Here is a 27,870-nt window from a genome sequence, read left to right on the forward strand (position 1 = left end):
AGATTTTTTTCTTTTTTTTTTTAAAAGTGTGTTGTGCAAAATTTGTAATTGTTGATTGAAAAGAAGCTTCTCTCGTCACTCCATTTAACTGCAGAAGAGTTGTATTCATGAATACAGAGATTGAAAGCAAAGCATTTTATTATTATATGTTACATTCAATATTTTCATACAAAGGCACAGAACCAACAGACAAAAAAAAACCATAAACATCTGGATACAGGATCAATGTTAAATTAATGAGACCAATTCATATGCTGCCAAAACAATTCTGATTCATCACAGAGGTGATACATCCCATAATAAAAGGCGCACAGCTAATCTATATTCTACAATAAACCGTTATGTTGCATATGCATCTCCTGAGCAACCAGTTCAGATTTCTCAAGTGACCTGAAGCAGCTTTTAAATTATACTTCTAGTTGAAGCCCAACGAGATCAAAGTGTATTCCAATAGCAAAAGGAACGTTCAGCTATTATCCAAATTATTTAATCTTGCACTGAAAGAAAGAGGCTACATTACATTATATACTTATTTTGCATGCTGCCATTTAAAAAAAAAAAAAAAAAAAACAGGCTATAAACTCAAACGCAATTGTTTTTGTCACAGAAAGAAAATAAAGCCAAGTGGAAGTCAAATGCGTTGAAATTCCAGATGCTTTGGCAGGTTCTGCTGTTTTGGTAAGCAACAGTTCAATTTGGAAGTTGATTGGAATGGCGCCTGTCAGTTGAGATAATTAGACATGATTTTTCTGTTCTCCCCTATTGTGAAAATGGATATTTTTATGAGAGAAAGACGCTGCCATTGGCCAGCAACAATATTTTTGTAAACCGCATGTTAGTCTTGACAACAAAAGAAAAAAAAAGTAAAGAAGGTGGAACTAAGAGGGCTCGATTTAAGGAATGATTCAGCAACTGAACATTTCACGCTCATTTGACAATTGGGAGCACGTTTGTTCGGGTTCAGCAAAGAAAAAAATTCAATATTGACCTGCCAAACAACACCACGCTCAGAAAAGAAAAACTATCAAATACTTGTAAAGAATCTCACACATGCTGGTGAAAAAAAAATCCACCCACAATTTCCACAAATGAGCGTTGCCAAAAAGTGCAAGCAAAATATACAAAGCCGAGACCAAGTGAAATGAAGACAGACATCAGTCAATGCGTCTCCTGCTCCAGCCACAATGTACCTGCTGTGCTTGTCTGGCACCGTGATGGTGGCTGTCTGTACGTATGAGTGCGCTCTCACCTTGCTCAAGGTCGACACATTACAAGGATGGACACAACCCTGCCAACCGGATAACATGCTGACTTCCACCTGAGCAGGTAGCTTAGCGCGGGCTAGTTGTTAGCCGGGAAGGCTCCCTGGGCTGCCGACGAGGCTGCGCCGGCGGCGGCATTTTGGAAGGTTTTGTTGGTGAAGATGCCCTGCGAGAACTCCTGCTGGGCCTTGTGGAAGCTGGCCCCGGTCCGGCGGTACATGCCATGGACCTGTCGCAGGGGACACAAACGTTAGCTCGTGGCACCAGTCTTAAATGTCAAAGTGACTGCGAACGAGGACAAGTATAATCAAACGGCGCATCGTTAGGTCCAAGTCACAAAATGAAATAAAGTTGACAATATTTCAAATAAGCTATAGAAAAAATGATATGTAGGCTATTGCAATAAAATAAACAACCACTAGGGGGTGCAAATGAAAAGGAAAAAGGGCAGTATATGTTAAAGCATTAAATAATGAGAATATAAAAATATGCATAGAAATGCACATTGCGGTTTCTCACCATCTTGAGGAGAATGATGGACATGACGGCGCAGATGGTGAAGAGGATGGCCACAATGATCATGATGGCGCCCACCGCTTTGGACGAGTTTATGACGGAGAAGGCGGCGATCCAACCACTGCGCGCCGACAAACACACTGGTTACGTTTTAGGCGGCGGAAGAACAGTTAGGAAAAAAATGTCGGGCCAGTGAAACCTCCAAAATGGTACAACTCATAAGAGGTAGAAAATAAATATTTGGATATTAAACTGCAATCACATTATTGAGGGGAAAAAAAAAAAAGACGATTAGATTTTTTTCCCCCAAAAATTGTTATGCCCTGACTAAGGTGATGTCCACTTTTGGGGGCTCCACTGTAATGTTGAGTCTTGTCACAAGTCAGGAAAAAAAAAAAAAAAAAGAATGAATCTGTTAGGTGTTACGAGAAAGCGCATAAGATTTGTCGCCATGCAGAACACCAACTGTGTTTATAAAAATAAAAAAAATAAAAAGATTTGAGTTTTTTTTTGTTTAATCTCACACTTACAGCAAGAAAATCAGCGGAGAGGCTGAAGGTTGCCAAGTCTCAGCAAACGGGAGAGGAAGAGGACAAAGAGTGCAACTTAGCAGGCAAGAAAGTTGACAATAGAAGAATAACAACAAACAAAAAACAGGCAAGAAAGTCAAGCAATTCTGGAACCAAAACTCACCCAAGTTTCTTGCGAGCAAACATTTGGCTTCATACAACATTTAATTATTTATTTTCTTATTATTGATATTTTATCTATTTATTTATTTATATATATCTTTAATTTGACTGGTTTCCCTTTGGTGCAATTGCAACGACAAAACAGAAGAGGAGCAAAAAGGAAATGTGCGATAACCAAAGAACAGGAAATGCGACCTGCACGAGCGGCACGGATTTTACCGAGCAGATGTTGACAGAAAGAAAATTTGAATTAAAAAAAAAAAAAAAAAGCCCACCTGTTGCCCCACTTGGGGATGCCCACCGACTGGATGATGAAGATGACCACTTGGCAGAAGAAGATGAAGAAGAAAAAGAAGAAGCTGAAGGAGCTGTCGGTCCTGAGGATGCCATAAACAAAATTGGAATTTAAAATGATGCGGAACATTTTTTTCCCAAAATCATTTCAATAACTAAAAACACACCACATTCCCTAAGGGTTGCAAAATTCTGGAAATTCAAGTCGGGGACTCTCTTATTTTGGAGGCAAAATAAATAATCAACACATCAACACAAATCAAAAAGATTACCGTAATTTCCGGACTATAAGCCGCGACTTTTTTCCAAAATTTTGGACCCTGCGGCTTATATAAGATTTTTTTCGTGATTTTTGTGACGTTTACTCTTAACACTATTATATACAGTAAAAGCTACAAAACAAACTGACAAATAACTCGTTTTCAAATCAGACGAGTAAAAACTGGTCAAATATTTTAAAAAAAAGATATTAAAAGTGAAGACAATTTGCAATTCTAGTAATGACACACGAATTTGATGCACAATTTGTCTTCGCGGGCCACATAGAATGATGTGGCGGGCTGAATCTGGCCCCCGGGCCTTGAGTTTAACACCTGTGCTCTAAACCCTTTCTCTGCCATGTCACTCAGAGATTACACAAAGCAGTGGCGCTGTTTGGACCATCTGCATTGTAATAAAAAACAATCAATCAGCATTTGAATTCAATTCTTCTGACATTTTGCTCACCCAAAACAAGTTGTAATGAATGTGAACTTTTGATGCATTTTATTCAGAAGGTTACTTTGAATCTTAAACAGCGGCGCGGCGTACTTATGGATTTTTACGGCCTCCGGCCTCCAGGGGGCGCTCTAGCAGGAAGCAAGAGCGAGACAGGCGAAGAAGAGATAATGCGCCGAAGAAGACGTTTGTGATTACATTTCGCGCACCACGCAGAACGCGATCAAGACGGACATTACTGAAAGGAAGCCTTTATACACAAACCGTCATCATGGGGGACAAAAGAAATGCATATGATGCCGCTTTTAAGCCAAAGGCAGTCGATGTTGATGACATTATCTTGTGTCTACTCTGGAGCGTACTTATGGATTTTTACGGCCTCCGGTCTCCAGGGGGCGCTCTAGCAGGAAGCAAGAGCGAGACAGACGAAGAAGAGATAATGCGCCGAAGAAGACGTGATCGTCTCGCGCATCACGCACACACCCGCATTCACACAAAGACAGGAAGCTTTTATACACAAACCGTCATTATGGGGGACAAAAGAAATGCATATGATGCCGCTTTTAAGCTATACGTGTCGCTCGCTAGTTTAATGTAATTTAGCGCTTTGTGCATGAATAAGATTAGCATGAACAGACCTTCTTCACACTCGAAGAAATGCATAAAAGTGACGACGAAAGAGAGCCTGAGAAAGTGTGAGGCGAAGGATATCTAACGCTATTCCAATCGGACACTAAGGAGGAAGACTTCGATGGTTTCAGTGCACAGGAGGAAGATGAAGACGGCTCTTTTTTTACTTTTACTGGTATGTTTTTTTTTAACCAGCCCTGTTAGTGCTGTGCTACCATGTTGTTGCTGTGTTGCTGCTGTGTTACCGCCGCGTCTCAGTGACTTTGCTGTGTTACTTCCGTGCTGCTGCGGTATTTCTGCCGCGTCACAGGCAGTGTTTGGAAAGAAATGTTAAGGTATGTTATTAAAGCTTTAAAAAAACTTTCTGTGTCCAGTCTTTCTTTGCTAATAACTCGCATGCACACTTCCGCGTTGCTGCAGTACTACTGCTGCGTTACAGGCAATGTTTAGAAAGACATGTTCAAGTATGTTATTAAAACGTTAAAAAGGCTTTCTATGTACTGTCTTTCTTTGTAAAAAACTCGTGTGCACGTGCGGCTTATAGTCCGGTGCGGCTTATGTAAGAAAAAAACTGAAATATCCCTGAATTTTGGCTGGTGCGGTTTATAATCCGGTGCGGTTTATAGTCCAGCAATTACGGTAATCCAACGCGGAAGTAAACCAGGAAGCCTCGTCTTTGCACGCCACTCACTTGAAGGCCTTGTAGACGGGTCGGTACCAGCAGAGAAAGGAGCAGGGAGCGAAGAGGATGAGCCAGAGGATGGAGAGGCCAAAGTCTACCCCGTAGGAAGACGATGTGGTGAAGAAGGCCAGACAGGCCAGCATGTTGAGGAAGAGCGTCACACAGTTGACTGCGAGAGGGAGGAGCGGCCGTTATACTCCGAGCGGGTACTCCAGTACGCGCCCGCGCTCACTCGGGACCACTCACACATCCAGAGATAGTACATCATCTTGCACACCCTCTGATACTCGCTGGGGATCTCCTCGAAGAAGTCTTGGTAGAAACACGGCTTGATGGGGAAACTCTTCGGGAGCGGCGGCCAGTTGTTTGCTTTACCTGCCGCGCGTGCGACAACGTTATCTTCATTTCTACGAGTGCGAGCATGGTCGGGCATCGGTTGGCCCGCGCGTGAACCGCACGGAACGCAAACAAGGGAGTGGGACGGACCTGAGGAGCCTTGGCTCTGGAGTTCCTGCTCTCTGCGCTCCAGCTCGGCGGCTTTCCTCTCCAGCTCCTCCTGTTGCCTCAGCAGGTTGGCCTGTGCCGCCGTGGCGGTCGCCTGTGGGGGCAATTCCAACAACAGTGAGACCTCTTGACTTTTTGCACATCTTTGGTCATTCCAGAAGCAGCAGAGGTCAACATTTGCTTAGCAGATTGAAGCAATGTTTAAGAAAGGAAAGAAATAGCAGCGAGGCCGAATGGCTCTGCAACAGAGTCAATTTTGAATGTTTGAAATAAATAAAAATAAAATTAAAAAAAACACCAAATTCAATTAGCCTTCAAACGACGACTCGCATGATGTTGTGTAAACTGAGCCGCTGCATAGGTAATGTGATGCCCTTAAAGGAGGCAGCGCGGGGAAGACGAGACGACTGCAGGTCTCGCAAATGACGCTACAAAGCGGAAGAAGATGTTTGTAGACGCTGCGTGACTCACCTGCGGGGTGGGCTCGGACGAAGGCTGCAGTACTGCCGGTTGGTACGAGGTGGTCTGACTAGCCAAGCTCTCCAAAAGAAAAAAAATAATAATAATAATTCAATTACTCAGGTCATGTCAGGAAATGCAATGAAGCAGTAAAAGGTCTTACTGTGGCAGGGAAAGGGTTGTACTGCTCAACAGGTTCTACGCTGGAGCTTGTCGCCTGTGTAACAGCCGGGTCCTGAAAAAAGAAATCAAAGCATGACTCGGTCAATTTCTCTTAACCGACCCAAAAAAAAAAATTACTCTCACGACACATTTTGAGTAAGCCCTTCTCTGTGGACTAAGTGCGCAAAGCAAGATCCATAAACAAACTTCTTAGAGGATGAATTTGAACAGCAAGTCCAAAATTAGCGGCTAACAGATCACAATGTGGGAGAAAGCCTTTCCAAAAGAGCCGCCCCGTTTTTTTGCTTTGTTTTCACTACGTATCGGTAGACTGTCCCAATACTTTCGTCCAAAAGTGGAAACCGGACTGCATGATCAAAGTTATCGGCGCCGGACGCACCTGTAAACATTCCCAGCCGGACTCAACTATTGTCTTCTCTTCCTGTGTTGCAGGCAAAGTATGTTTGAAGGTTGCTGAACTTGCTGAAATTAAAGCCAGTAGCACGAACAATCCGTTGCAGCATTTGGAATTGAGACACGCAGCAGAATTTATTCAACCTAAAAATGTTCAACCCAAATGAACAGAAAGAGTAGCCCAAGAGTAGCACATAGGCCACACCAGTCAAGGGAAGAAGATTAAATTGAGGTTCTGTCAGTTTAGGGATTGGGGTTAGGTTTTTATTTTAAGAAACAAGCAACCAGGATGAGTCAGGAAATGAACAGGAGCATCCAGCGTGGGCGTAACACACAAATGTAAAACCAGACTTTGACATTTTGTTTAGTTGCAAATGTTAGGGTTTGTTTTGCATGCTTGTGCAACACGGCTAACGGACAACAAGTCATATTATGAGAAATTATATGAGGCTTCAAAAGTGTCACTTTAGAACATTGTCTGCACAGTCCAGAAGTAGGAAAGATGGTCCTTGTCCATGAAAAACGGCAATGAATTAAAATAAAAACAGCCAGATGGAGGTCACCTTGTGCCTTTTGATGACACCGCATAAAGTTGAGCAGGAAGACTCAAGAAAATTCAGTACATCTGTACAACCTCTGTGAAACAGGAAGTGAGATAAGACGCTACACAACACATCAACGCCAAAGGATGGACTTTTATTTTTTTTGCGAGTGTCGGTGTTTTTGTGTTGGTATGACTTAAAGCTTAAATCTGTTTATTCGAATGAATGTGAGAGAGAGTGAGGGGCTGGCCGGCCAGGCGGGCACCGTGTACCAGCTGCTGAAAGCTTATTTGTTTAGCTTCATCTCCCCGCCTAGCAATCGTACAGTCGCGTACTCTTGTAGGTTGTTAACGCACGTGATATTTTGCAGTGGTTAAATCGTGAATCAATGACTTACAATTAGTGTGTCATGCAAGATCATCAGTGCTGCAGGAAATTGCTCAAATTCACTTAAATAGTCTGGAAATGTATCTTTGCTCATCACTCTATGACAGTGACGTATCGTAACAGGAAGAACAATTAAAATGCTCGTCAATAACTGGATAACAAATTGGCAATTAACCTGTGGACACTTTTTTGAAAAAAAAAAAATCAAGGTAAATTGTACGTGTTGACTCAACAATGGTTGAGAATCTTAAATCATAATGTGGCTTTTCATCCAACATACCTTAGGCACTCACATACAGACATTATGTGCCCCCTGTAAACCTTGATTCTGTACACGCCTTCAATTGTAAAATTGTCTGGGTAAGGTCCTTTTTGTTGTTTTGCTGATGCAGAAAGTAATAAATTGATATGTTTATGGCTTAATTGGCTCATATCCTTCACAAACAGCATTGTGATCAATCTAAGTGGCTACTCCTGAGCTGGTTAGCTCAACCTGATTTCACATAAAAAACGACACTACGTGGTTTAAAATAAATTCATGTGGTCAGAAAGGTTTATCAATTTGGCGTGGTAACAACTGCAACGCGGTTAAAAAGTTTAGAAAGACATTCCTTGTTGGCTACACGTTAACTTCCTACAATTGAACCCCGCTTTCCATGGCAAGAGCTCTGATTGGCTGATGGCCTGTCAATTATGCACATTCACCCAATAGCAATAGAGACAGCAGGCTGACACGCCCAACAACATCTACCCAACAAGTTTCCTGACGAGCTGGCTACTAGCTACCTCTCGAGATCGAATTGACAGCCACGGAACACGTCCGTTTAGCGTCACTTCAGCACACATTAAAGCACTTACATTAAAAGGGTTGACGCCAGCCGGCTCGGCGAAGGGGTTGTCATCAAATGCCGACATATTTCTTCAAGAATCTCGGTGATTCAAACCTCTGTGAGCGGGTAATAAAGAGCCAACTCCTCACCGCCACTGAAATTGCGTCCTCAACCCACTTCCTCGACTCGAGTGTAGATCGCATGCGCACACTGGCAGTTGCGTGATGACGTCAACGTCACACTGCCACGCACAATCCAGGAGGCGCGAACACGGGTTGCGTTAAAGAGACCAAACTTGTCATGCCAGTAATCATGCAAATTAAAGGTCATTAAGACGCACAACGAAATGGGTTAATTTGAATTAGGGATAATGGATGAAAATTCATGACACGGGAAGAAAACGTAAATGACAGTCAAAGAGCGAGCGTGGGATTTCAAATAAAGTATTATATGACATAGACACAGAAAAAGACGGGTAAAAAATTGCCTTAATTATCTAAATTTGTTCATTGCTACATTGTACATTTCTAATGGAAATTTAATTTTTATTACTGTTTTATATTTATGTTTTGTTGCCATTCATGTTCGGTTTAGCACTTACAACAGCACTCCAGGCTACAATTTTTTTACCTCCTCTGTCCACCTCTGCCTCTGAGTAAAAATATTTTTCTGTTTTGTGCAAAGTGACTTGGCACAAACAGACGCTTTTACACCAAAAGTCGCTCGGTCGTGCGTGACGTCACATCTTGAGTGACAGCTCGGTCGCCGTCATGGAGGAAGTAAAAGGTGAGGTTCTCATCTTCTCAACTACTGAGTTCAACCATTCAATCACGCGATCAATGCGTTTTAAATCCGTCAAGCTAATTGGATTGTGTAAAACGAAAAGTGCATATTTTGACAGAATGTTGCGTTCGCTCACTGGGTAGCTAGTTTGCTAGCTAGCCTCTATGTTCCCGTGAAGTAACCAGACACTGTAATGTGTGAGAACACTGTGCATTGTGCTTAAATCTGCTTAGTCGTGTTTTTCCCCCCTCTGTCTAATACCGCAGCCCCGCTACGGCTCGTCGCTGCTCCACACATACACGCTTTTTTAATTTTACCTTTAAATGAACGTCTACTTAAAATGACATCGAAGCCAAAGTGACTCTCGATGCCAGCGTGCTAATAATCGGATAGTTACCTCGGTTTACGACGCAGTTACGTACGTATGTGAATTATGCACGTAGGTCGGAACGCTCCGGCATCTATAACGGATTAGGGAAGTCATAATTACAGTAAATATGGGTACATCTGTCGAAGCCACACAATAGTGACGATTATGTGGAAAAACACCAAGTATGGCGGTAACTGAGTGCCATGTATTGTTAGTTGTATTTATTTTTTTACCACTATATTACAATCTTCTGGTTGTTGTATTGTTGGGGCCCAGAAAGCTGCATTTGTAGCACCAAAAAGTTGTGTTCTGAACAATACTCTGTTTTCCCGCTTGCTTCCGTTTTAGTATTCCCACTGACCTGTGCTGTGCAAAACTATGCATGGGGAAAAGTGGGCCTAGACAGCGAAGTGGCCAAACTGGTGCTTGGCGGGGATCCGTTGGCTGTCATCGAAGATGGCAAACCTTACGCTGAGGTAGGCTACGCGGAATACAGTCGAGACAATATGGCCGTGACCTCTGCTGCTCTTTATTTAGCACCCGAGCAGCCCTGTGGGGGTTCGCATGAAGGTCATCAGTTCACTTTACCAGAGCATTGACATTTTCACGCTGTACGGGCGACATTGCCACATGATGGCACTTTGAATTATGTTTTACAGGGCCATGGTGCTGCATTTTAAGTATATATACGACTCCCAAACAAGGCGCTTTGAAAGTGCACTAGTCAGCGTAACCCGAGCGCGCTCGCATCATGGTCCTTTTTGCCTCATTCCAGCTGTGGATGGGCGCCCACCCAAAGGGCGACGCCCAGATTAAAGACAACCGTATCGCGCAGACCACACTGGGTCAGTGGATCGCCCACTTCCCTGCATGCCTGGGCTCCAAGGTCAAGGACACCTTTCAGGGCCAGCTGCCTTTCCTCTTCAAGGTCCTTTCCGTTAACACCGCCTTGTCCATACAGGCTCACCCCAACAGGGTGAGTACGCACACACAAATTAGCATCTTCTGAGGCAAGCTTAGGCATGATTCTGGGGGACGTTCCTGGCTCGGAAAGAACCCGCGGACGATGTTCCGTCTTTCATTTAGGAGTTGGCTGCTCGTCTTCACGCTCAGTTTCCGGAGCACTACCCGGACAACAACCACAAACCAGAGATGGCCATCGCTCTCACACACTTCCAGGGTCTCTGCGGCTTCAGGCCAGTGGAGGAGATCCTCGGCTTCCTCAAGTGTAAGTGTGATGAGAATTTTCAGAACCAGCCAAACAAAAACACACCTTGTTTATGTCACGCATCAGTCGTCCCGGAGTTCTGTGCTCTGGTGGGCAAGGAAGCGGCCGAGGAGCTGCGGAGCGGTGCGGGCGACGCCAGCCGCACCAGGCAGGCGCTGAAAAAGTGCTTCACCAGGATGATGAACTGTGAGAAGAAAGTGTTTGTGGATCAACTAAACATGCTGGTCAAGAGAGTCACTGAAGAAAGTAAGCAAAATGACCGACGGAATGATCTGACCCAAGCATCGTTACGAGTGTCTCGTGCGTTTGCATAGGCTCGGCGGGCAAGGACACGGCAAGCAGTAACGGCGAGCTGCTGCTCCGCCTCCACTGCCAGTACCCCGGCGATATCGGCTGCTTCTCCATCTACTTCCTCAACCACGTGCTCTTGGAACCCAACCAGGCCATGTTCCTCGGAGCTAACGAACCTCATGCTTACCTCTACGGAGGTCGGTAGGAGCTTTGGCGGCTTTCTGCTCCATTTTCGTCATTTTTTTGTTTCGCTATCAGATTGCATCGAGTGCATGGCGTGCTCTGACAACACGGTGAGAGCCGGCCTGACCCCGAAGTACATCGACGTCAACACGCTATGCGAGATGCTCAACTACAGCCCGAGCCCTTTCGCCGCCAAGATTTTCCCGCCGGTTCAGGACGCCTCGGACCCTTGCGTCACCGTCTACGACCCACCCGTGCCGGACTTCACCGTCATGAGGATACAGGTGAAAGAAAATGATGGAGAAGTCCTTAAAGTAAAAGTTGAAACATCTGTGACTTCTGCAGGTGCCAGCCTCCGTCAAGCAGTACACGCTGGCGCCCGTGGACAGTGCCAGCATCCTACTGGTTATCGAAGGCGACGCCAGCGCCGCCTCACCCGCAGCACCGTCTGACGTCAGCCTGAAGCGCGGCAGCGTTTTGTTTGTGTCGGCCAACGAGAGCGTGATGCTGCACGTGGCCTCTCCATCAGGTTTGACCATGTTTCGGGCCTGTTGCCTCCTGTAGGAGCAGTCGTGACCTCACAGCAAATTGTGGAGCTTAGACGAAGAAAGCGCCACTTGCACAATAGTTCAATCACTTGAAAGGCAACCCATCCACCGGTGCTTTCCAAAATACAGTCCGGGGGCTATTTGTGGCCCGATGGCTATTTTTAGCGGTATACAGCATGTACTAAAAATAACATTTGTCTCATCCTGCATTTCCTCACCATTCATCCAACACAATATGGTTCAGAGCACAGTACAGTATATTCTGGAACTCCAGATTTTTATATCACGTCAAACAGGGTTAATTCATTTCTTTGGCTGTGAAAACATTTCTGCGTTCTGCGACAATGTGAATACGAAGAATTAGGAAATTAACGGAAGGCTGAAACGCATTCACAGTGGTGCAGAACGATGCGAATGGGAATTAGAATCTCAATCATGATTTCAATTTGACCAAAATGGGAAAACATGACTACACAAAGTTGAAACGTGTTTAGAAATAAAGATAATTGCTGAAACAAAGGATTCTAGATCTTACACGCTGATTCTCACGCAACAGTCGAACGTGAATGCTGAAACACTGGTACAAGAAATGCAACATTTACACTGGTAGAGGATGCGGAACATGTTCAACACATTTCCTTGTGTTAAACTCTGTTGAGGAATGCAGAATGGCATTCAGAATGCGTGCATGAAGAATGCAAAAATATTTACTGTACGACAAAATGCGCCGGAAACGCCAACGCTCTACTTCAGTCTTTGTAATTGCTGTGAATTAAGCCGTGTTTCCAGTTGGATCATCCAAGCTTGTGATGAGATGCTTGATGCATGTCTCATACATGTACCTTTGGATGACTGCACTGAGAATTAACTAGTCCTCCACCACTATACTTAAATACTTCCTGTTCAATATCATCGACTGTGGAACCTCCAAAGTGGAGCACAAGCCAGCTAACTGCAAAGTTGTTCTCAATACAAAACTACTTATAAACGTTACGTAACATTCAAGGGCTAAAACGATGAATGCAATAGTTAGATTTTTTTGCTGGCTCTCACGTCACTCACCAGGCCAGGCCACACCCTCCCACCAAAGCCACACACACTAAAGGTCCCCAATATTATGGCGTAGAATGTGAGGCTGGCGCCCTCAAGTGGTCAGCGATAACAATGGCACATTACGTTGTTAAATTGTGTCACGTCTAGAAAAGTTGACAGCTGCGGCCCTCATTCTTAACATTTTTGACTGTAATACAAATGTAAATAATCAAAATCAGCTTTATTGACCAAGTTTGTGCATGCCAAACAAGAATGAGAGATGCTAACTGAACTTACCTTTTATGCAGTAAAAAAAAGTTCAGTTTGTCAAGTTCCACAGTGCCACTTCTATGGTTATCGTCACATGCTTCCTCTTTGGGGGTTCTACTGCAAGCAAAAAAAAAAAATTACAGAAAATATTTGCTACTGGAGGAAAAAAAAATCCAACAAAGCATAACCGACAAGGGCAAATGTTTTTGTTAAAAATGCTGCATCAAGTTTAATAATATTTTAACGTTTAGTACATTTGGTCCTCGTCAGAACATGAGATGGACTTGGAATGTATTTTCCGATCCTTCTGTTCTACTTCCTGTTACCCATGGCCAAGAAGTGCACTTTGTTCTAACCATCTGCAAGTTTTTATTTCACTACTGATGTTTTTTGACTGCCGCTGGATGTCGTTTTCTGCATGCTCCAGTCAAAATGTTTTGCCCGCCTTGTTTGATCAGCAAATGTTGTCAACTAAACGTTTTCTTTCATTGTAGCTTAGCTTTTCAGTCACGGGTTTGTTAGCAATCTGATTTGCACTTTGCACGCTCAAAGGCAATTTTAGTCTTCTTTTTGTTGTTGTTCAAATAGTGTTGTGAGCATTCTGGAGCAAAGCCTTGCTGTCGCATGGGAACTGCAGAAAATGTTAACGTCAAAGTGGTTCAATTAAAGCTTTGCGCTGTCACTTGACTGTTTGTGTCAAGTTTTATATTGTTTCTTTTTTTTTCCTGACTGCCAGTGGGCCCATGAGCAAAGCCATTGTTTGCTGGATTGCCTGCAAACAAAACATTTTAAGAGCCAGTAAAAAATATTTATTAGATTTATTTGGCAGTAGAAAAATAATGCCACGGGGTTCATCCGAGTATGAGATGATATTAGAAGATGAATTATCATTTGGTCACCAATGTCAACGCTAAGTTCTGTGGCGTTATGCCGTGCTCCCATCGATATTCTTGACTGGTTGTTCCAGGTGCTGCCAAAGAAGGCGCTGTCCTGGCAGCAGGCGCCCGCCTTTGGGAGCTCTGCTCAATTCGTCGGCAGCGGCAACCTTCTTCACGTCACTCAGACTGAACGTGTAGTGTGCCACCATCTCCGGCTTGGGTTGCAGCACATAGTAAAGCTTCTGCAAAGAGAGCACGTCCTCAAAAGCGTCGTGAGCATTGTAGTCCATGCCCATCAACTCCTTCACTAAGTATTCCTGCTTGAAGCTGCGCATGCCGCAATCCCTCAGCACCTCCCGGGCCAACTGCAACGTGTCCACGTAGCCGGCGACGGACGCATCGAACTGCGCTCGAAGGCCCGTCTCGTCCAGGGCTCGGGTCAGAGGTCGGCAGTCGAAGCGGCGGATGTTGTGGCCCGCCAGCAGGGGGCGATGGAGCCTATGAAGGAAGGCGAGGAAGGACAGCAGCACCTCCCGCAGGGGGCTGGTGGGCACGGGGCGGCCGTGGAGGTAGAGCCGCCGTTGGCGCACCCTGAGGCCCGTCACCCTGGCGGCGCCCGGTTCCATTCGACAGCGAGGGACTGTGTAGAGGTTGAGAGAGCAGCCTCCGCTCAGCGCCGCCAGCTGGACCATCTCGCACATTGGACCTGATGATGACAAATAACACTGACTGGCCAAAAGCATGCCTCAACTTTTAAAGCCACAAACTTTGTGGTGCTATTACACTACAATGGGCTCCAGCTAACAATTATTTTAATATTGGCAAAATCTGAATTATTTTGTCAGTTTATCAATGACTCAATAGTTCCTCCACTTGGTTGATTGGCATTGTAGTTTAAACAATGTATTTTTTAAGCAATTAATTAAGCAATTTTAAGCAATTACGTGATTAATCGATGGGATAATTCAAAGAATACTCAGTTCTATTACTTCAGATTAATCCTACAGAAATTTTGAAAAAAAATTCTGATTCCCATTAAATTGGATTATTGCATGGTCGTGGACTAAATCAAACTTGGAAGTCATCGTAGCGTTGTAGCTCTAAAGATTTCCAACTTGAGGGTTTTATCCTAAAAACTAACACTGAGTCAGCATTTCGACCTTTACCACAGTCATTTTGTACATAAGTTTATGTCGTACTTTCTTTCCACCTTACCCAGTCCAGTTGTCTCTAAATCGAAGAACACAATCGGCTGCTGAGAGGAGCCATCTGCCCCTGACGTCTCCATCGTGTTTGTCAACGTTGCTCCGAAACGTTAACGTTCAAAAGCTCAGAACTTGACTAGTCATAGACAAACGTTAAGTATTCGGCGTGTACAGAAGGTCCGCCAGAGCAGAATTTAAAAGTCCTCTTCTTCATCTATTCTCCGCCGTTGATTCAAAGAAAAACAATCGATCGCTCTCTAGCGGCAAACAAGTGAAACTCAGTCTCCAGATTCCCGTATGCTGTGTAACAAAATCTACTCCCCTAAACAGTCATCCTATTTTTTGTCTTCCTTTTTAAAAAGAGAATGTAAAGAAAACTGATTGAAACACTTGAATAGGTAAATAGCTCACCACCTGTGGGAGGGGCCAAAGGGGTCGGGTGCAGTGTGAGCTGGGCGGCGGCCAAAGGCAGGGACCTTGGCGGTCTGATCCCCGGCTGTAGAAGCTGGCTCTTGGGACATGGAATGTCACCTCTTTGGCTGGAAAGGAGCCTGAGCTGGTGTGCGAGGCAGAAAAATTCCGACTAGATATAGTCGGACTAGCCTCCACGCACAGTTTGGGTTCCGGTACAAGCCCTCTCGAGAGGGGCTGGACTCTCTTCCACTCTGGAGTTGCCCACGGTGAGAGGCGTCGAGCAGGTGTGGGTATACTTATTGCCCCCCGGCTGGGCGCCTGCACATTGGGGTTCACCCCGGTGAACGAGAGGGTAGCCTCCCTCCGCCTTTGGGTGGGGGGACAGGTCCTGACTGTTGTTTGTGTCTATGCTCCAAACGGCAGCTCAGAGTACCCACCCTTCTTGGAGTCCCTGGAGGAAGTGCTGGAGAGCGTTCCTTCTGGGGACTCCATCGTTCTACTGGGTGACTTCAATGCTCACGTGGGCAATGACAGTGAGACCTGGAAGGACGTGATTGGGAGGAACGGCCCCCCCGACTGAAGCCGAGCGGTGTTCTATTATTGGACTTCTGTGCTCGACACGGATTTTCAATAATGAACACCATGTTCAAACATAAGGCTGTCCATGTGTGCACTTGGCACCAGGAGACCCTAGGCCGCAGTTCGATGATCGACTTTGTAGTCGTGTCATCGGATTTGCGGCCGCATGTTTTGGACACTCGGGTGAAGAGAGGGGCGGAGCTGTCAACTGATCACCACCTGGTGGTGGGTTGGCTCCGATGGTGGGGGAAGATGCCGGTCCGACCTGGCAGACCCAAACGCTCTCTGAGGGTCTGCTGGGAACGTCTGGCAGAATCTCCTGTCAGGAAGAGCTTCAACTCCCACCTCCGGCAGAGCTTTTCCCACGTCCCGGGGGAGGCGGGGGACATTGAGTCTGAGTGGACCATGTTCCGCGCCTCCATTGTTGACGCGGCCGACCGAAGCTGTGGCCGTAAGGTCGTCGGTGCCTGTCGTGGCGGCAATCCCCGAACCCGCTGGTGGACACCGGCGGTAAGGGATGCCGTCAAGCTGAAGAAGGAGTCCTATCGGGCCGTTTTGGCCTGCGGGACTCCGGAGGCATCTGACAGGTACCGGATGGCCAAGCGGAACGCGGCTTCGGCGGTTGCTGAGGCAAAAACCCGGGTGTGGGAGGAGTTTGGTGAGGCCATGGAGAATGACTTCCGGACGGCTTCGAGGAAATTCTGGTCCACCATCCGGCGTCTCAGGAGGGGGAAGCAGTGCAACGTCAACACTGTTTACAGTGGGGATGGCGTGCTGCTGACCTCGACTCGGGACGTCGTGAGTCGGTGGGGAGAATACTTCGAAGACCTCCTCAATTCCACCTACACGCCTTCCATTGAGGAAGCAGGGCCTGGAGACTCTGAGGCGGATTCTCCAATCTCTGGGGTCGAAGTCACTGAGGTAGTTAAAAAACTCCTCGGTGGCAAGGCCCGGGGGTGGATGAGATCCGCCCGGAGTTCTTAAAGGCTCTGGATGTTGTGGGGCTGTCATGGCTGACACGCCTCTACAACATTGCGTGGACATCGGGGACAGTGCCTCTGGATTGGCAGACTGGGGTGGTGGTTCCTCTCTTTAAGAAGGGGGACCGGAGGGTGTGTTCCAATTACAGGGGAATCTCACTCCTCAGCCTCCCCGGTAAGGTCTATTCAGGGATGCTGGAGAGGAGGGTTCGTCGGGAGGTCGAACCTCGGATTCAGGAGGAGCAGTGTGGCTTTCGTCCTGGCCGTGGAACAGTGGACCAGCTCTACACCCTCGGCAGGATCCTCGAGGGTGCATGGGAATTTGCCCAACCAGTCCACATGTGTTTTGTGGACTTGGAGAAGGCGTTCGACCGTCTCCCTCGGGAGGTTCTGTGGAGGGTGCTCCGGGAGTACGGGGTGCCGAGCCAACTGATAAGGGCGGTTCGGTCGCTGTATCACCGATGCCAGAGTCTGGTCCGCATTTCCGGCAGTAAGTCGGATTCGTTCCCAGTGAGGGTTGGACTCCGCCAAGGCTGCCCTTTGTCACCGATTCTGTTCATAATTTTTATGGACAGAATTGTTAGGGTTTTCCAGGTTATCTTTATCATAGGATTATGTTGGAATGCAACAGGTAATAAATACCTTACCTTGTCCTCCTTATCACAAGGTCGTAAAACATCCCCTGAGATGTTTAGACGAGAGGACAAGGGCTTTCTACTCAGCCTACTCATCCCCCCACTCTGTTTCTCTTAATAAATATCCTCTTGCAGGAAGGAGGGTTCAGAGCTCTATTCGAACATCGCTGTACGCACAGCGACGAATGGACTCTCCACCTGCAGGTGTCTAAAAGGACTTACTTGTCTCCCGTGTGGTTCTTGCAAAATAAGTTGGAGTGAGCAAATCTCTAACAAGAATTTTTAGGCGCAGCCGAGGCGTTGAGGGGGTCCAGTTTGGGGACCTCAGCATCGCGTCTCTGCTTTTTGCAGATGACGTGGTGCTGTTGGCTGCTTCAGGCCGTGATCTCCAGCTCTCGCTGGAACGGTTCGCAGCCGAGTGTGAAGCGGTCGGGATGAGGGTCAGCACCTCCAAATCCGAATCCATGGTCCTCGATCGGAAAAAGGTGGAATGCCCTCTCCGGATCGGGGATGAGCTCCTGCCCCAAGTGGAGGAGTTCAGGTATCTTGGAGTCTTGTTCACGAGTGAGGGGAGGATGGAGCGCGAGATTGACAGGCGGATCGGTGCAGCGTCGGCAGTAATGCGGACCCTGTACCGGTCCGTTGTAGTGAAGAGAGAGCTGAGCCAAAAGGCAAAGCTCTCAATTTACTGGTCGATTTACGCTCCTACCCTCACCTATGGTCACGAGCTATGGGTCGTGACCGAAAGAACGAGATCCCGGATACAAGCGGCCAAAATGAGTTTTCTCCGCAGGATGTCCGGGCTCTCCCTTAGAGATAGGGTGAGAAGCTCGGTCATCCGGGAGCGACTCGGAGTTCGCTACTCCTCCACGTTGAGAGGAGCCAGATGAGGTGGCTCGGGCATCTTATCAGGATGCCTCCTGGACGCCTCCCTGGGGAGGTGTTCCGGGCATGTCCCACCGAAAGGAGACCCCGGGGACGACCCAGGACATGCTGGAGAGACAATGTCTCTCAGCTGGCCTGGGAACGCCTTGGGATCCCCCGGGATGAGCTGGATGAATTGGCTGGGGTGAGGGAAGTCTGGGAGTCCCTCCTAAAGCTGCTGCCCCCGCGACCCGACCCCGGATAAGCGGAAGAAGATGGATGGATGGATGGATGGATGGATGGATGGATGGATGGATGGATGGATGGATGGATGGATGGATGGATGGATGGATGGATGGATGGATGGATGGATGGATGGATGGATGGATGGATGGGTAAAATAAAAAGTAAAATACCGCGTCAGGAAATGTCAACAGGTCATTGTCAGGGGTAAAACTGTGTTAGCAAGAGGAGCAAGATAGGTACAATGAATATATTTTTTTAATCCAGTTTTGAAAATGATATAAAGATAAATCATAGCAATGCATATACAAATATAGTTTTCAAAATTCATATAACTGCTTCGTTCGTCACCTACAACACATATAAAAGCTCTTTTAATGAAATGATCACAAATCACAAAGTCAATCATAAATGAAAAAACAAAGCATCTACTTTCAGTGGTAGAGTGTTTGTGTCCCAACTTGAAACTGAGCCCTGAACCCACTTCAGTTATCATTCGAGTGTCCTTTTCAGTGTCAATACTGTCAGCTAATATAAACCATAGACAAATATAAAAGGACTTTATGTCAGATTAAATTACATATAGCAGGAAAACTTTTCAAACTATTCTATTTCACCACTTGTGGGAACCCTAATATTGCATAATTGCCATTTTGGGCAAGAAAAAAGTGACAAGCTTTTGCAGGCCGTAGAACCTGACATGAGGCCAAAAGGCCTTGAGTTTGTCACTTGTGCTGTATTTGGTCCACAGAAGTCTGGAAATAAACCACCGGGCCATGTTGAAAAGCCACTGACTCACGCCATACTGTGTGTCAGCATTACTCACGGCTGTTTCTCAGTTCTATTTGTATAAATTATGATTTTTGCCATCAAAAATGCTTTCAGAGTATTTTTTGTTATTCTATAGGTTGAGGCAAAAAAAAAATCCTAGGGGCAAACTTACTATTCTGCTTGGCATGTTTCTTAAAAAAAATGTTTTCTTCACTTTTTGGTTAGGAAATTTCGAAATTCAAGTCATGCAATTAGGGAACTGAAAATTGTGACAAGCAAAATATGGGGGGAAAAATGCTGATTATAGATGAGGAAAATGCAATTTGGTTACAGATTTCTTGCCAAAGTAGCATAAAGCAGACACACGATTTGATTACTGAGCGCCCAAAAGTGGCCAACTGGATCTGACCTCCAGGGCTTAGATAGGAAGTGTGCTCTAGATCAAGCAATTCAACACGGCATTCCTGTCCGGCTTCCACACCAGAAACAGCTCCTGCAGCATCCTGGCATCCTCCAGTGCGTTGTGGGCGTCGTAGGATTTGCCCAGGAAGTACTGCACCATGTACGCCAAGGAGTAGCTATAGAAATTGCGGAACATCCTCTTGCTGAGCAGAAAGGTGTCCAGGTATTTGGACACGACACTCTGAAATGGGTGCAGGAGGAAGAACTCCCTCAGCACCCGGTTCAGGACGGGCGCGTCAAAGCGGTTGGCGTTGTGGGCGGCCAGGTACAGCGGCCCGCAGAAAGAGGACAGGAACTCCATGAAAGAGTCAAGAGCCTGGCGAAGTGGGACGGTGTCCATGGGTTTCCCGTGGCGGAAGAGACGGCCGCTCGCCAGCGAGAAACCCGTTACGTCGCTGGCCTCCTTCGTGAGTGCGCAGCGGGGGACGACATAGGTGTTGAAGACCCGTCTGTTGCAGACGGCCGCGATCTGGATGATATCGCACTTTTGAGTGTCTGCGGGTACGGGAGAGAACATATATTTCGTTTCACGGAGTTTACCAGAAAAAAGATGCACGCGCGCTTCATTGAGGTTAGCTTCAACCAAGACCAACTCATTTATGCTATCATCATTAAAGACTAAACTGTCTTCAATAAGTACAAAAAACACATGTTAGTTTTACCTATAACCAAATTGTTTGCAAAAATTAAATTGACACTATTTAAAACAAAATACAATCAACGAGAACAGTGAGACTGCCAATGTGTGGTTACAGCACCACAAGCGGTATGACAGCACTCTCTAGTGCAGGGGTCACCAACCTTTCTTAAACCGAGAGCTACTTCCTGGGTACTGATTAAGGCAAAGGGCTACCAGTTTGACACACACTTCTGAAATAGCCAATTTGCTCAATTTAGCTTTCACTTTGTGTTATCATTGTCATTTTCAGTTCTCATGTAAGTGTGATTTTAACAAGAACAGCAAAAATACAGTCAAATCTCGGTTTTCGACCACAATCCGTTCCAGAAGGCGGTTCGAGAAGCAAATCGGTCGAATTCCGAATCTATTTTTCCCTTTACAAATAAAATTTAATAAAATTTAGTCCGTTCCAAGACTAAAAGAACCCCCCCCCCCCTTTTTTTTTTTTTAAACATTTTTTTCATTTGCGCATTTTTGCCCGATCGCACAACTGCAGCGCACCGCCGAACGCGCAACCGTAGCGCTGCGCTGGTCGCATTATTGTGACAGAGCCGTCGCTGAAATTTAGAAAATATTCTTAAAGTCCTGATGTACTTTCCAAAATTTAAGTGGACCTCAGTGCGCGGGGAGCTTTATTTGGTCCGATCGCGCAACCGCAGCGCGCCGGGCGCTCAGTGTCGCATTGCTTTAAGAGCGTCTTTGTGTTTTAGGATGGCTTTACTGCTCCCACTTGCTTTCTTTGGAGGCATGATTAGGGGTTAATACAATCCTCAAAGTAACGAAAATACCATAACCACAGATTCAGTCGGCATCCGGGCCGCGCGGTCGGGTTTTCTCGGGTCCTCCCGGCTCATCTAGTGAGGTTCGACCTATGAATTTTGTTCAACAACCGAAGCAAAAAATTTCGAATTTTTTATTCAAATTCCGACTTGTTCGAGAACCGGGACGTTCAGAAACCGAGGTTTGACTGTAAAATAAATAGATGCAGCTCACTGACAAGTGCCGCTATTTGAGCTAATTTTAGAACAGTCCTGCGGGCGACTCATGCGGTCCTCACGGGCTACCTGGTGCCCGCGGGCACCGTGTTGGTGACCCCTGCTCTAGTGGTATATTAAAGATTCACAGAAACAAATATGAAAAAAATAAAATGAAGTAAATAAAAGGAAAACATTCGAATAACTTTTTTGTTTAACACTAACAGCACTTTTTTAATTAGTCGGACAACTTTGCAAGCTTGAAGCTATTCATGGTAAAAGGTTTGAGAACTACGTACTATAAAGATTTTATTTTGTTTTTATTTTTTCCACACAAGGGTGGGTGGTCCTTTGTGATGTCACAGTTGTTGGCAGACAGTTATAAAATAAAGACGTGTTCCTCACTTCTGCCACAGTATTTTAAATAAGAGCTGTGGTGTTTGACGCTGATAGCAAAGTCATCAAGTAGATTTTTGTGCCATACCCAGTCCAGTTGTCTCCAGATCAAAGAAAACCACCGTGTACGACATCTACAGAAAAATTAAAAGAAATCATTGTGTCAACACGACGTTTAAAAGCACCATAAGAAGTTCATCAACTCACCGTGAAGAAACGTCTCGCCTTCGACTGTCGCCGAGCCAGTGTCCAAATTGCAGATTTTATAGCCCGCTGTCGTTTACGAGGAGGAGGGCTGTTTCCCTTTCCTTTCTCTCTCGAGCTGGCCGCCCACACAGGGAGAGCCCCCGTTCGCTCGCGTTTTTGTTTTCCTCTCAACAGCCGACTTTTCTCCTGGGTTCCCTTTAGTTTCGCTTTTTGTCGCGGTGCACGACGGGAAATGAAGTCCAGCTGCATTCCCAAAAGGAACGAAGGGACATTTGATTAGGTACACCGTCACTATATAACGCGAGGGCAACGGCATACTTTGCACTTCAAGACATGATATCGAGAGTTTAGAGCGGGGGTGTCAAACTCATTTTTTTCGTGGGCCGCATTTTAGTCATAGCTTCTTTCGGAGGGCCATTATGACTGTCAACCCAAATAAATGTATGAGCACCTCATATTATGTACAGTAAAAGCTACAAAACAAACTAACAAATAATTCGTTTTCAAATCAGACGAGTAAAAACTGGTCAAATATATTTTTTAAAATATATATTAAAAGTGAAGACAATTTGCAACTCTAGTAATGACACGAATTTGATGCACAATTTGTCTTCGCAGGCCACACAAAATGATGTGGCAGGCCTTGAGTTTGACACCTGTAGTGTAGAGAGGACACGAAAACGGGGAAACAAAAGAGAAAATGGCGAGAATGTCAGGGGAAATGAAAGAAAATGGAGAAAATGGCAGGAAATGAAAGTGAGGGAGAAATAGAGAGAGAAATAGAGAAAGAAAAGAGAGAGAGAGAGAGAAAGAGAGTGTTGCGTTTTGTTCAAGATGTCCGTCATCGAGCAAGGTAAACAAAGATGTGTTGTAATAGTTGGTTCTTTATTTGCAAGATCTTGGGTTGTCTCACAGCAGTCTGTACACAATGCACTTTTAAGAAAATGAAACAACAACAACGTCATAGTTCCGGTCAGAAGGCTTTTTAGTGAACCCACAAGCAGGAATCCGGAAGAGAAGGGAGGAGGAAAGAAGGAAAACGTATCCTCATAAGGCAGACATTTGTTCTATTATCACCTGAATGTCTTGTTATCTACTGAATGTTTTGTATCTATGTGTCATGAAGTTAATGAGGTGTGCATTACATGTAATGGAAAATTACCAGCTCTGCGTGCCGCGTCTGTTCTCTGATGGAGCGACTATGTTTGTATAAATTAATAAGAGTATTTACACATTTATATGATAAAGTATACAAGTTTGTATAAACTAATAAGAGTATGTGCACATTGCTGTTGCTCCCTTTTCGAGAGAAAGAGAGCAAGAGCGAAAACAAAAGCAAATTGTCACTATTCAGCCAGCAATGACGTCATCCATCTCAGCTATAAAAGGACACGCTTTCATTTGCTTTGAAATGCATTGCGTACATGATCAAAATGCAACCAGAGTGTTATCTGTAGTCAAGCAGCAATGATGCAGAACATGTCGATCTTGTGAAAAGCTTCTGCTGGGGTCATCTCTGCAAACTGGTTCCAGCAAGTTGCAGAGTTGGTCTTATCTCTATCTTCGCAGTGGTCAGCAAGCAGATATTGACACTGTAGTACAACTCAAGGTTACAGCCAGCACAGGAAAAAGTCAACACTTGAAAATAATCATAAAATAAGTTGTCAACCTTATCACCAATGTGTGATTGAAATACTGTTGCAAAGTCATTCAGATGTTCTGAGGTCTGGCATCACAGGAAATGAGCTGTGTTGGTAAATATTTATGGGTCAGAGTTCAGTGACCAGCTAACCCTATATCTTTGGCTTCCTGACATCTACAAAGAGAGCACCAAAACCATTACCTGGGTGTGGAATTAAGAAATGATACTGGAACTATCCTCACAAGTTATTGGCAGTTTTTGTTTCATTTTTTCACCAACCATGTTGAAAAGTTTCTTTACAAGAATATGTTCTATGTGAAGCAACAAAGTAACGACCTTCACGGTGGATCTGTTTTTTTTCCTTTCCAAGATGACCCCGCCTGGTACGGTGATGTCATTTCTTCAGTACGAGGCAAAACGGCTGCACTCCTGACATAGATCTTTATGCTTAATTCAATTTTGACAAACGCTGTATTGTGCAGAATATTGTGTTTATACTAAGTGAGGTGCATAAAACAATGCCCAGAATATTTTTGACATGACAGATTTTCTGGAAAGAACAAATCCAATTAACAAGAAACATTTGATTTACTTGAACAAGAAAATGACGTGGTGGGATGAATCTGCCCATTGAGACCTTACATTATTATTGTTGTTATTATCATTTACATACAATTTTTTTCCTCTATGAAAAATGATGTAAAAAAAATTAGAAATTCAATTATAGTTAAATCTTTTGATATTCATTACGGATTGAGATGAATCTGCCCCTCGAGACCTTACATTATTATTATTGTTTTATTATTATTATTATTTACATACTTATTTTTTCTTTATAAAAATAATGTAAAAAAATATATAAAAATTCAGTTATAGTTAAATCTTTTGATATTTTTATTCATGATCTCTTACAAAAATGATGTGTTGTAACCTGCCCCGTGTCTTGAGTTTGACACTATGGGTAGATCATGGAATCCAGAATGGTATCCCAACTTGGGTTCCAAACGTTGTAGAGGTCCTGCAGCACCTCGGCCTGCTCCAGCGCGTTGTAGGCGTCATAGTTGTAGCCGTTGCCCAGGTGGCACCACACCAGGTCGTGCAATTTGTGATTGCGGCTATGCGGAACCATCCTCCTGCTGATTAGTAAGGTATCCACGTAGCAGGCCACCACGCTGCGGAACTTCTGCAGGAGGGAGAACTCGGCCAGAATCCTGCTGAGGACGTGGACGTCAAAGCGACTGGCGTTGTGGGCCACCAGGTACACGGGCTCCTGGAAAGAGGCCAGGAAATCGATGAAGGAAGTGAGAGCCCAGTGGAGTGACACAGTGGGCATCGCTTCCCCATAGTGAAAGAGAATGCCGTTGGCCACGTAGAAGCCCGTGACCCCCGACGCCCCCCTGCTGATGCAGCAATCGGGGACAATGTAGGTGTTGAAGGTTTGCTCATCACAAACGGCTCCGATCTGGACGATATCGCACACCTTGCTGTCTGCAGACCAAGGAGAGTTCAAAAAGGCATGTTAGCTTCACTAAATTGTCTTCAATGTATACAAAACAGAAGATGTAAATGTGACTGAATATCAAAGAGAATTGGGCCTAAACACAAGTACGGTTGAATACGTTCATAGAGGTGATGACGACACAGGTGGACTCTGATCATTTAACTCAACGTTAGATCATTCGGAAATAATTAAGGAACTACTGGAGTAACTGCACTAAAAGAAAAGAAAAGGGGAGGGGGGTGTGAAGAATTCCGTATGCCCTACTTTTCCTATCTATTTGTAAATAAAAATTTAAAATGTACATTTCATTCCACTTTACAATTGTGTCCATTTTACTGTTCTTTCACAAAAAAACATCAATTGTATCCTTTCACCTGAAATGTAGCAAAAGATCAAATAAAGTGGGCTGATACTTTTGCAAGGCAGTGTAAAGACAGCTGCCTGCATCATAATGATAGACAACATGGACCAATGGGCGCTGCTTCCGAATTGTGGACTAGTCTCGAAGATAGAAGGAAAGAAACCAAGAGGGAAAAAAATCACCGTTGGACCCATGTGCACTGGCTTGCTCCTGTCGCCGTGGGGTTCCGTTAAATAAGTATGAAATGAAATATGGGACACTTAAATGAAGGCGCAGTCGACGAAATTTGTTACAACCGAAAAAATGTTATTTTGGCTCATTAATTCTAAGAACCTCAACTGATAAAGACGATGGAGTACGCATCATCATTCCGCCCAAACATGTCGAGTACATAACAACTCGCAAAACGTCTGTCTGAGATAAAACGATTTTGTCATTAGTTAAATGTTTTTAAATGCCATTAAGTTGCATACTCAATCCAGTTGTCGCCAAGTCAAAGAAAACCGAAGTCATCTGCAAAAGACGATATCAAAAACAGATTTAGAGACAGTGACAGTCGCATCGTCACGTAAATTAAAACATGATAAAATGAAAAACATGGCTTTTAAAAGCAACGTTATAAACTCGGCAACTCACCGTGATGAAGCGTCGGGCAACTGCTGTTATCTTGCGCTTTCGTCGCCGGTGCATGCTGGGAAATGGAGTCCAGCGCTCCTCCTTCGGCGCAGCCGCATTTCACGCGAGCCAGAAGACACTTCATTAGACACATGCGCCGTCTAAATTGGGCGGCCTACTTAAAAAATGTCCAATTAAAATACATTTCCCCTGCGACATGTCACTATGGAATTTATGAGGCGCATTTCATTTCTATTTTTTTCTACTATTAACAATATTTTGTGCGCTGTGAAATTAACAAATATAGCTGAACTGTACTTGGAATGCGTTTCTTTTAAACACCGCTAGAGGGAGTCTGCGTTGCACTGGTAGTGGTTTTCGTATCACTGATAAGAGTAAAATAAGAAAACATATTATTTTTTGAAAATAAGTGTATCATCATATAGTCGTCTTTAAAAATATTCATATTATTTTTCGAAAATAAGCGTATATAGTCGTCTTTAAAAATATTTCTTTTATCTTGCATTTTAAATTACTCACCAATTTTGTGTGCTAAGTTATTATCAATATTTTTTATGAATTTTTTGGGTTAAAAAAGAAATTGATCAAACGTTTGGACACCTGTCGTAGCCACACGAGTAAATTCGCGGAGGATCAGCCCACCCACAAAACCGGTGACAACAGAATCCCAGGATCTTGACAGATTTTCTGCCGCAGTGTAAAGGAAAAAAAACAGTTTGACAAGAAACATGAAGTCAAAGTCAAAGTCAGCTTTATTGTCAATTTCTCCACATGCCAGAGACACACAAAGAAACCGAAATTTCGTTCCCCCCTATCCCACGGTGACAAGACATGGCCCACAACAGACAAACAAGTAAACAAGTACAACAACAGTGTGCTGAATAAATAATGAATAAATAACACAACAGATAAATAAATAAGAGGAGCAAAAAAAGGAGCAAGTGAGCGTACAGCAGACATTCCAGAAAGTAGCGCAACAGTGCCGCACGCTACGCAGAAGGGGGTAGCGAGTTCAGGGTCCTAACAGCCTGGAGAAAGAAGCTGTTGGCGAGTCTGGTTGTGAGCTGTAGCCGAATAGGAGGGCGATACTCTGGCCCCTTCGACCTTGGTCTGCTTTTGTTCTCAATCCTGATTGTTTCACTTAACTCTCAATATTTCAAGTAGCCCAATGGGTGTGTGCCGAACCTTGGATAAAAGAGGATGAAACGAGCGTTTGCACCGGCTTCTGTTGATCACCATAAAATACTGTTTAGTCTAAAAATGAAATATTGTTTAACCTAAATGTATAATTGACATAGATTGTAAAGTAAAAAAAAAAAAATCGACAGTTGCATTTTTAAAAATGCCATCAAGTCACATACCCTATCCAGTTGTCGCCAAATCAAAGAAAACCAAAGACATCTGTAAGAAAAGATATCACAAACATGTTTATGGACAGCAACATCACCTCATAAAAAATAGGAAAATTAAGTACGTGACGTTTAAAAAGCGACGTAAAAATTCAGCGACTCACCGTGAAGGAGTCTGCCAACTTTTTTGGGCGATTTCTCATTGCCGTGATGCACGATGGTAAATGATGTGTGGCGCAGGCGCATTTGGCGTTGAGAAAGAAGATGGTGCGTTAGGCACACGCGGCTTCCACACTTC

General features: G+C 44.7%; 5 protein-coding genes and 1 long non-coding RNA gene across 7 annotated transcripts; 1 reads left to right on the top strand and 5 right to left on the bottom strand.

Annotated features, from left to right (window-relative positions):
• Positions 1-120: 120 nt before the first annotated feature.
• On the bottom strand, positions 121-8,300 carry scamp2 (secretory carrier membrane protein 2). Its single transcript, XM_088377894.1, has 9 exons — positions 8,120-8,300; positions 5,920-5,991; positions 5,769-5,837; positions 5,280-5,391; positions 5,040-5,168; positions 4,803-4,962; positions 2,746-2,847; positions 1,782-1,899; positions 121-1,491 (listed from the first exon to the last, which is right to left on the bottom strand). The coding sequence occupies exons 1-9, from the start codon at positions 8,174-8,176 to the stop codon at positions 1,342-1,344; spliced, it is 969 nt and encodes a 322-aa protein (XP_088234020.1). The 5' UTR covers positions 8,177-8,300; the 3' UTR covers positions 121-1,341.
• Positions 8,301-8,764: 464 nt separating this feature from the next.
• On the top strand, positions 8,765-13,483 carry mpi (mannose phosphate isomerase). Its single transcript, XM_088377893.1, has 8 exons — positions 8,765-8,877; positions 9,593-9,720; positions 10,020-10,220; positions 10,331-10,472; positions 10,539-10,718; positions 10,787-10,960; positions 11,022-11,230; positions 11,292-13,483. The coding sequence occupies exons 1-8, from the start codon at positions 8,862-8,864 to the stop codon at positions 11,508-11,510; spliced, it is 1,269 nt and encodes a 422-aa protein (XP_088234019.1). The 5' UTR covers positions 8,765-8,861; the 3' UTR covers positions 11,511-13,483.
• A 99-nt stretch (positions 13,484-13,582) lies between these two features.
• LOC148395986 (uncharacterized) lies at positions 13,583-15,122 on the bottom strand. Its single transcript, XM_088377895.1, has 2 exons — positions 14,890-15,122; positions 13,583-14,380 (listed from the first exon to the last, which is right to left on the bottom strand). The coding sequence occupies exons 1-2, from the start codon at positions 14,960-14,962 to the stop codon at positions 13,722-13,724; spliced, it is 732 nt and encodes a 243-aa protein (XP_088234021.1). The 5' UTR covers positions 14,963-15,122; the 3' UTR covers positions 13,583-13,721.
• Positions 15,123-18,834: 3,712 nt separating this feature from the next.
• On the bottom strand, positions 18,835-22,347 carry LOC148395987 (uncharacterized). The gene is made up of 3 exons (XM_088379615.1): positions 22,084-22,347; positions 21,965-22,010; positions 18,835-20,322 (listed from the first exon to the last, which is right to left on the bottom strand). Exons 1-3 carry the CDS (start codon positions 22,330-22,332, stop codon positions 19,802-19,804), a joined length of 816 nt encoding a protein of 271 aa, XP_088235741.1. The 5' UTR covers positions 22,333-22,347; the 3' UTR covers positions 18,835-19,801.
• A 604-nt stretch (positions 22,348-22,951) lies between these two features.
• LOC148395988 (uncharacterized) lies at positions 22,952-26,307 on the bottom strand. Of its 2 annotated transcripts, XM_088379656.1 has the most exons (4): positions 26,224-26,307; positions 26,061-26,100; positions 24,638-25,213; positions 22,952-23,675 (listed from the first exon to the last, which is right to left on the bottom strand). In XM_088379656.1, exons 1-3 carry the CDS (start codon positions 26,275-26,277, stop codon positions 24,681-24,683), a joined length of 627 nt encoding a protein of 208 aa, XP_088235782.1. In that variant the 5' UTR covers positions 26,278-26,307; the 3' UTR covers positions 22,952-23,675; positions 24,638-24,680. The 2 variants fall into 2 exon arrangements, with proteins under 2 accessions (XP_088235782.1, XP_088235781.1); XM_088379655.1 differs by lacking the exon at positions 22,952-23,675 and having other exon boundaries at positions 24,596-25,213.
• A 650-nt stretch (positions 26,308-26,957) lies between these two features.
• On the bottom strand, positions 26,958-27,722 carry LOC148395989 (uncharacterized). The gene is made up of 2 exons (XR_015858969.1): positions 27,585-27,722; positions 26,958-27,408 (listed from the first exon to the last, which is right to left on the bottom strand). It is a non-coding gene; the product is annotated as an uncharacterized LOC148395989 (long non-coding RNA).
• Positions 27,723-27,870: the final 148 nt, after the last annotated feature.

Source organism: Syngnathus floridae, chromosome 6, assembly GCF_059516105.1.
Source record: "Syngnathus floridae isolate MCC-2025c chromosome 6, RoL_Sflo_1.0, whole genome shotgun sequence".
NCBI lineage: Eukaryota > Metazoa > Chordata > Actinopteri > Syngnathiformes > Syngnathidae > Syngnathus > Syngnathus floridae.

Coding starts and splice junctions, on each gene's coding strand:
- LOC148395988 (XM_088379656.1), bottom strand. CDS start 26,277: ATGCACCGGCGACGAAAGCGCAAGATAACAGCAGTTGCCCGACGCTTC. Junction 26,101..26,223: donor TTGCCCGACGCTTCATCACG/GTGAGTTGCCGA, acceptor CGTCTTTTGCAG/ATGACTTCGGTTTTCTTTGA. Junction 25,214..26,060: donor CTTGGCGACAACTGGATTGA/GTATGCAACTTA, acceptor CTTGGTCTGCAG/ACAGCAAGGTGTGCGATATC.
- mpi (XM_088377893.1), top strand. Junction 9,721..10,019: donor ATGGCAAACCTTACGCTGAG/GTAGGCTACGCG, acceptor GCCTCATTCCAG/CTGTGGATGGGCGCCCACCC. Junction 10,719..10,786: donor CAAGAGAGTCACTGAAGAAA/GTAAGCAAAATG, acceptor GCGTTTGCATAG/GCTCGGCGGGCAAGGACACG.
- LOC148395987 (XM_088379615.1), bottom strand. CDS start 22,332: ATGCAGCTGGACTTCATTTCCCGTCGTGCACCGCGACAAAAAGCGAAA. Junction 22,011..22,083: donor AGGCGAGACGTTTCTTCACG/GTGAGTTGATGA, acceptor ATTTTTCTGTAG/ATGTCGTACACGGTGGTTTT. Junction 20,323..21,964: donor TCTGGAGACAACTGGACTGG/GTATGGCACAAA, acceptor CCGTACCCGCAG/ACACTCAAAAGTGCGATATC.
- LOC148395986 (XM_088377895.1), bottom strand. CDS start 14,962: ATGGAGACGTCAGGGGCAGATGGCTCCTCTCAGCAGCCGATTGTGTTC. Junction 14,381..14,889: donor TTTAGAGACAACTGGACTGG/GTAAGGTGGAAA, acceptor TGTCATCATCAG/GTCCAATGTGCGAGATGGTC.
- scamp2 (XM_088377894.1), bottom strand. CDS start 8,176: ATGTCGGCATTTGATGACAACCCCTTCGCCGAGCCGGCTGGCGTCAAC. Junction 4,963..5,039: donor GATGTACTATCTCTGGATGT/GTGAGTGGTCCC, acceptor TCCCTCTCGCAG/TCAACTGTGTGACGCTCTTC. Junction 1,900..2,745: donor ATCCCCAAGTGGGGCAACAG/GTGGGCTTTTTT, acceptor GTCGGCGCGCAG/TGGTTGGATCGCCGCCTTCT.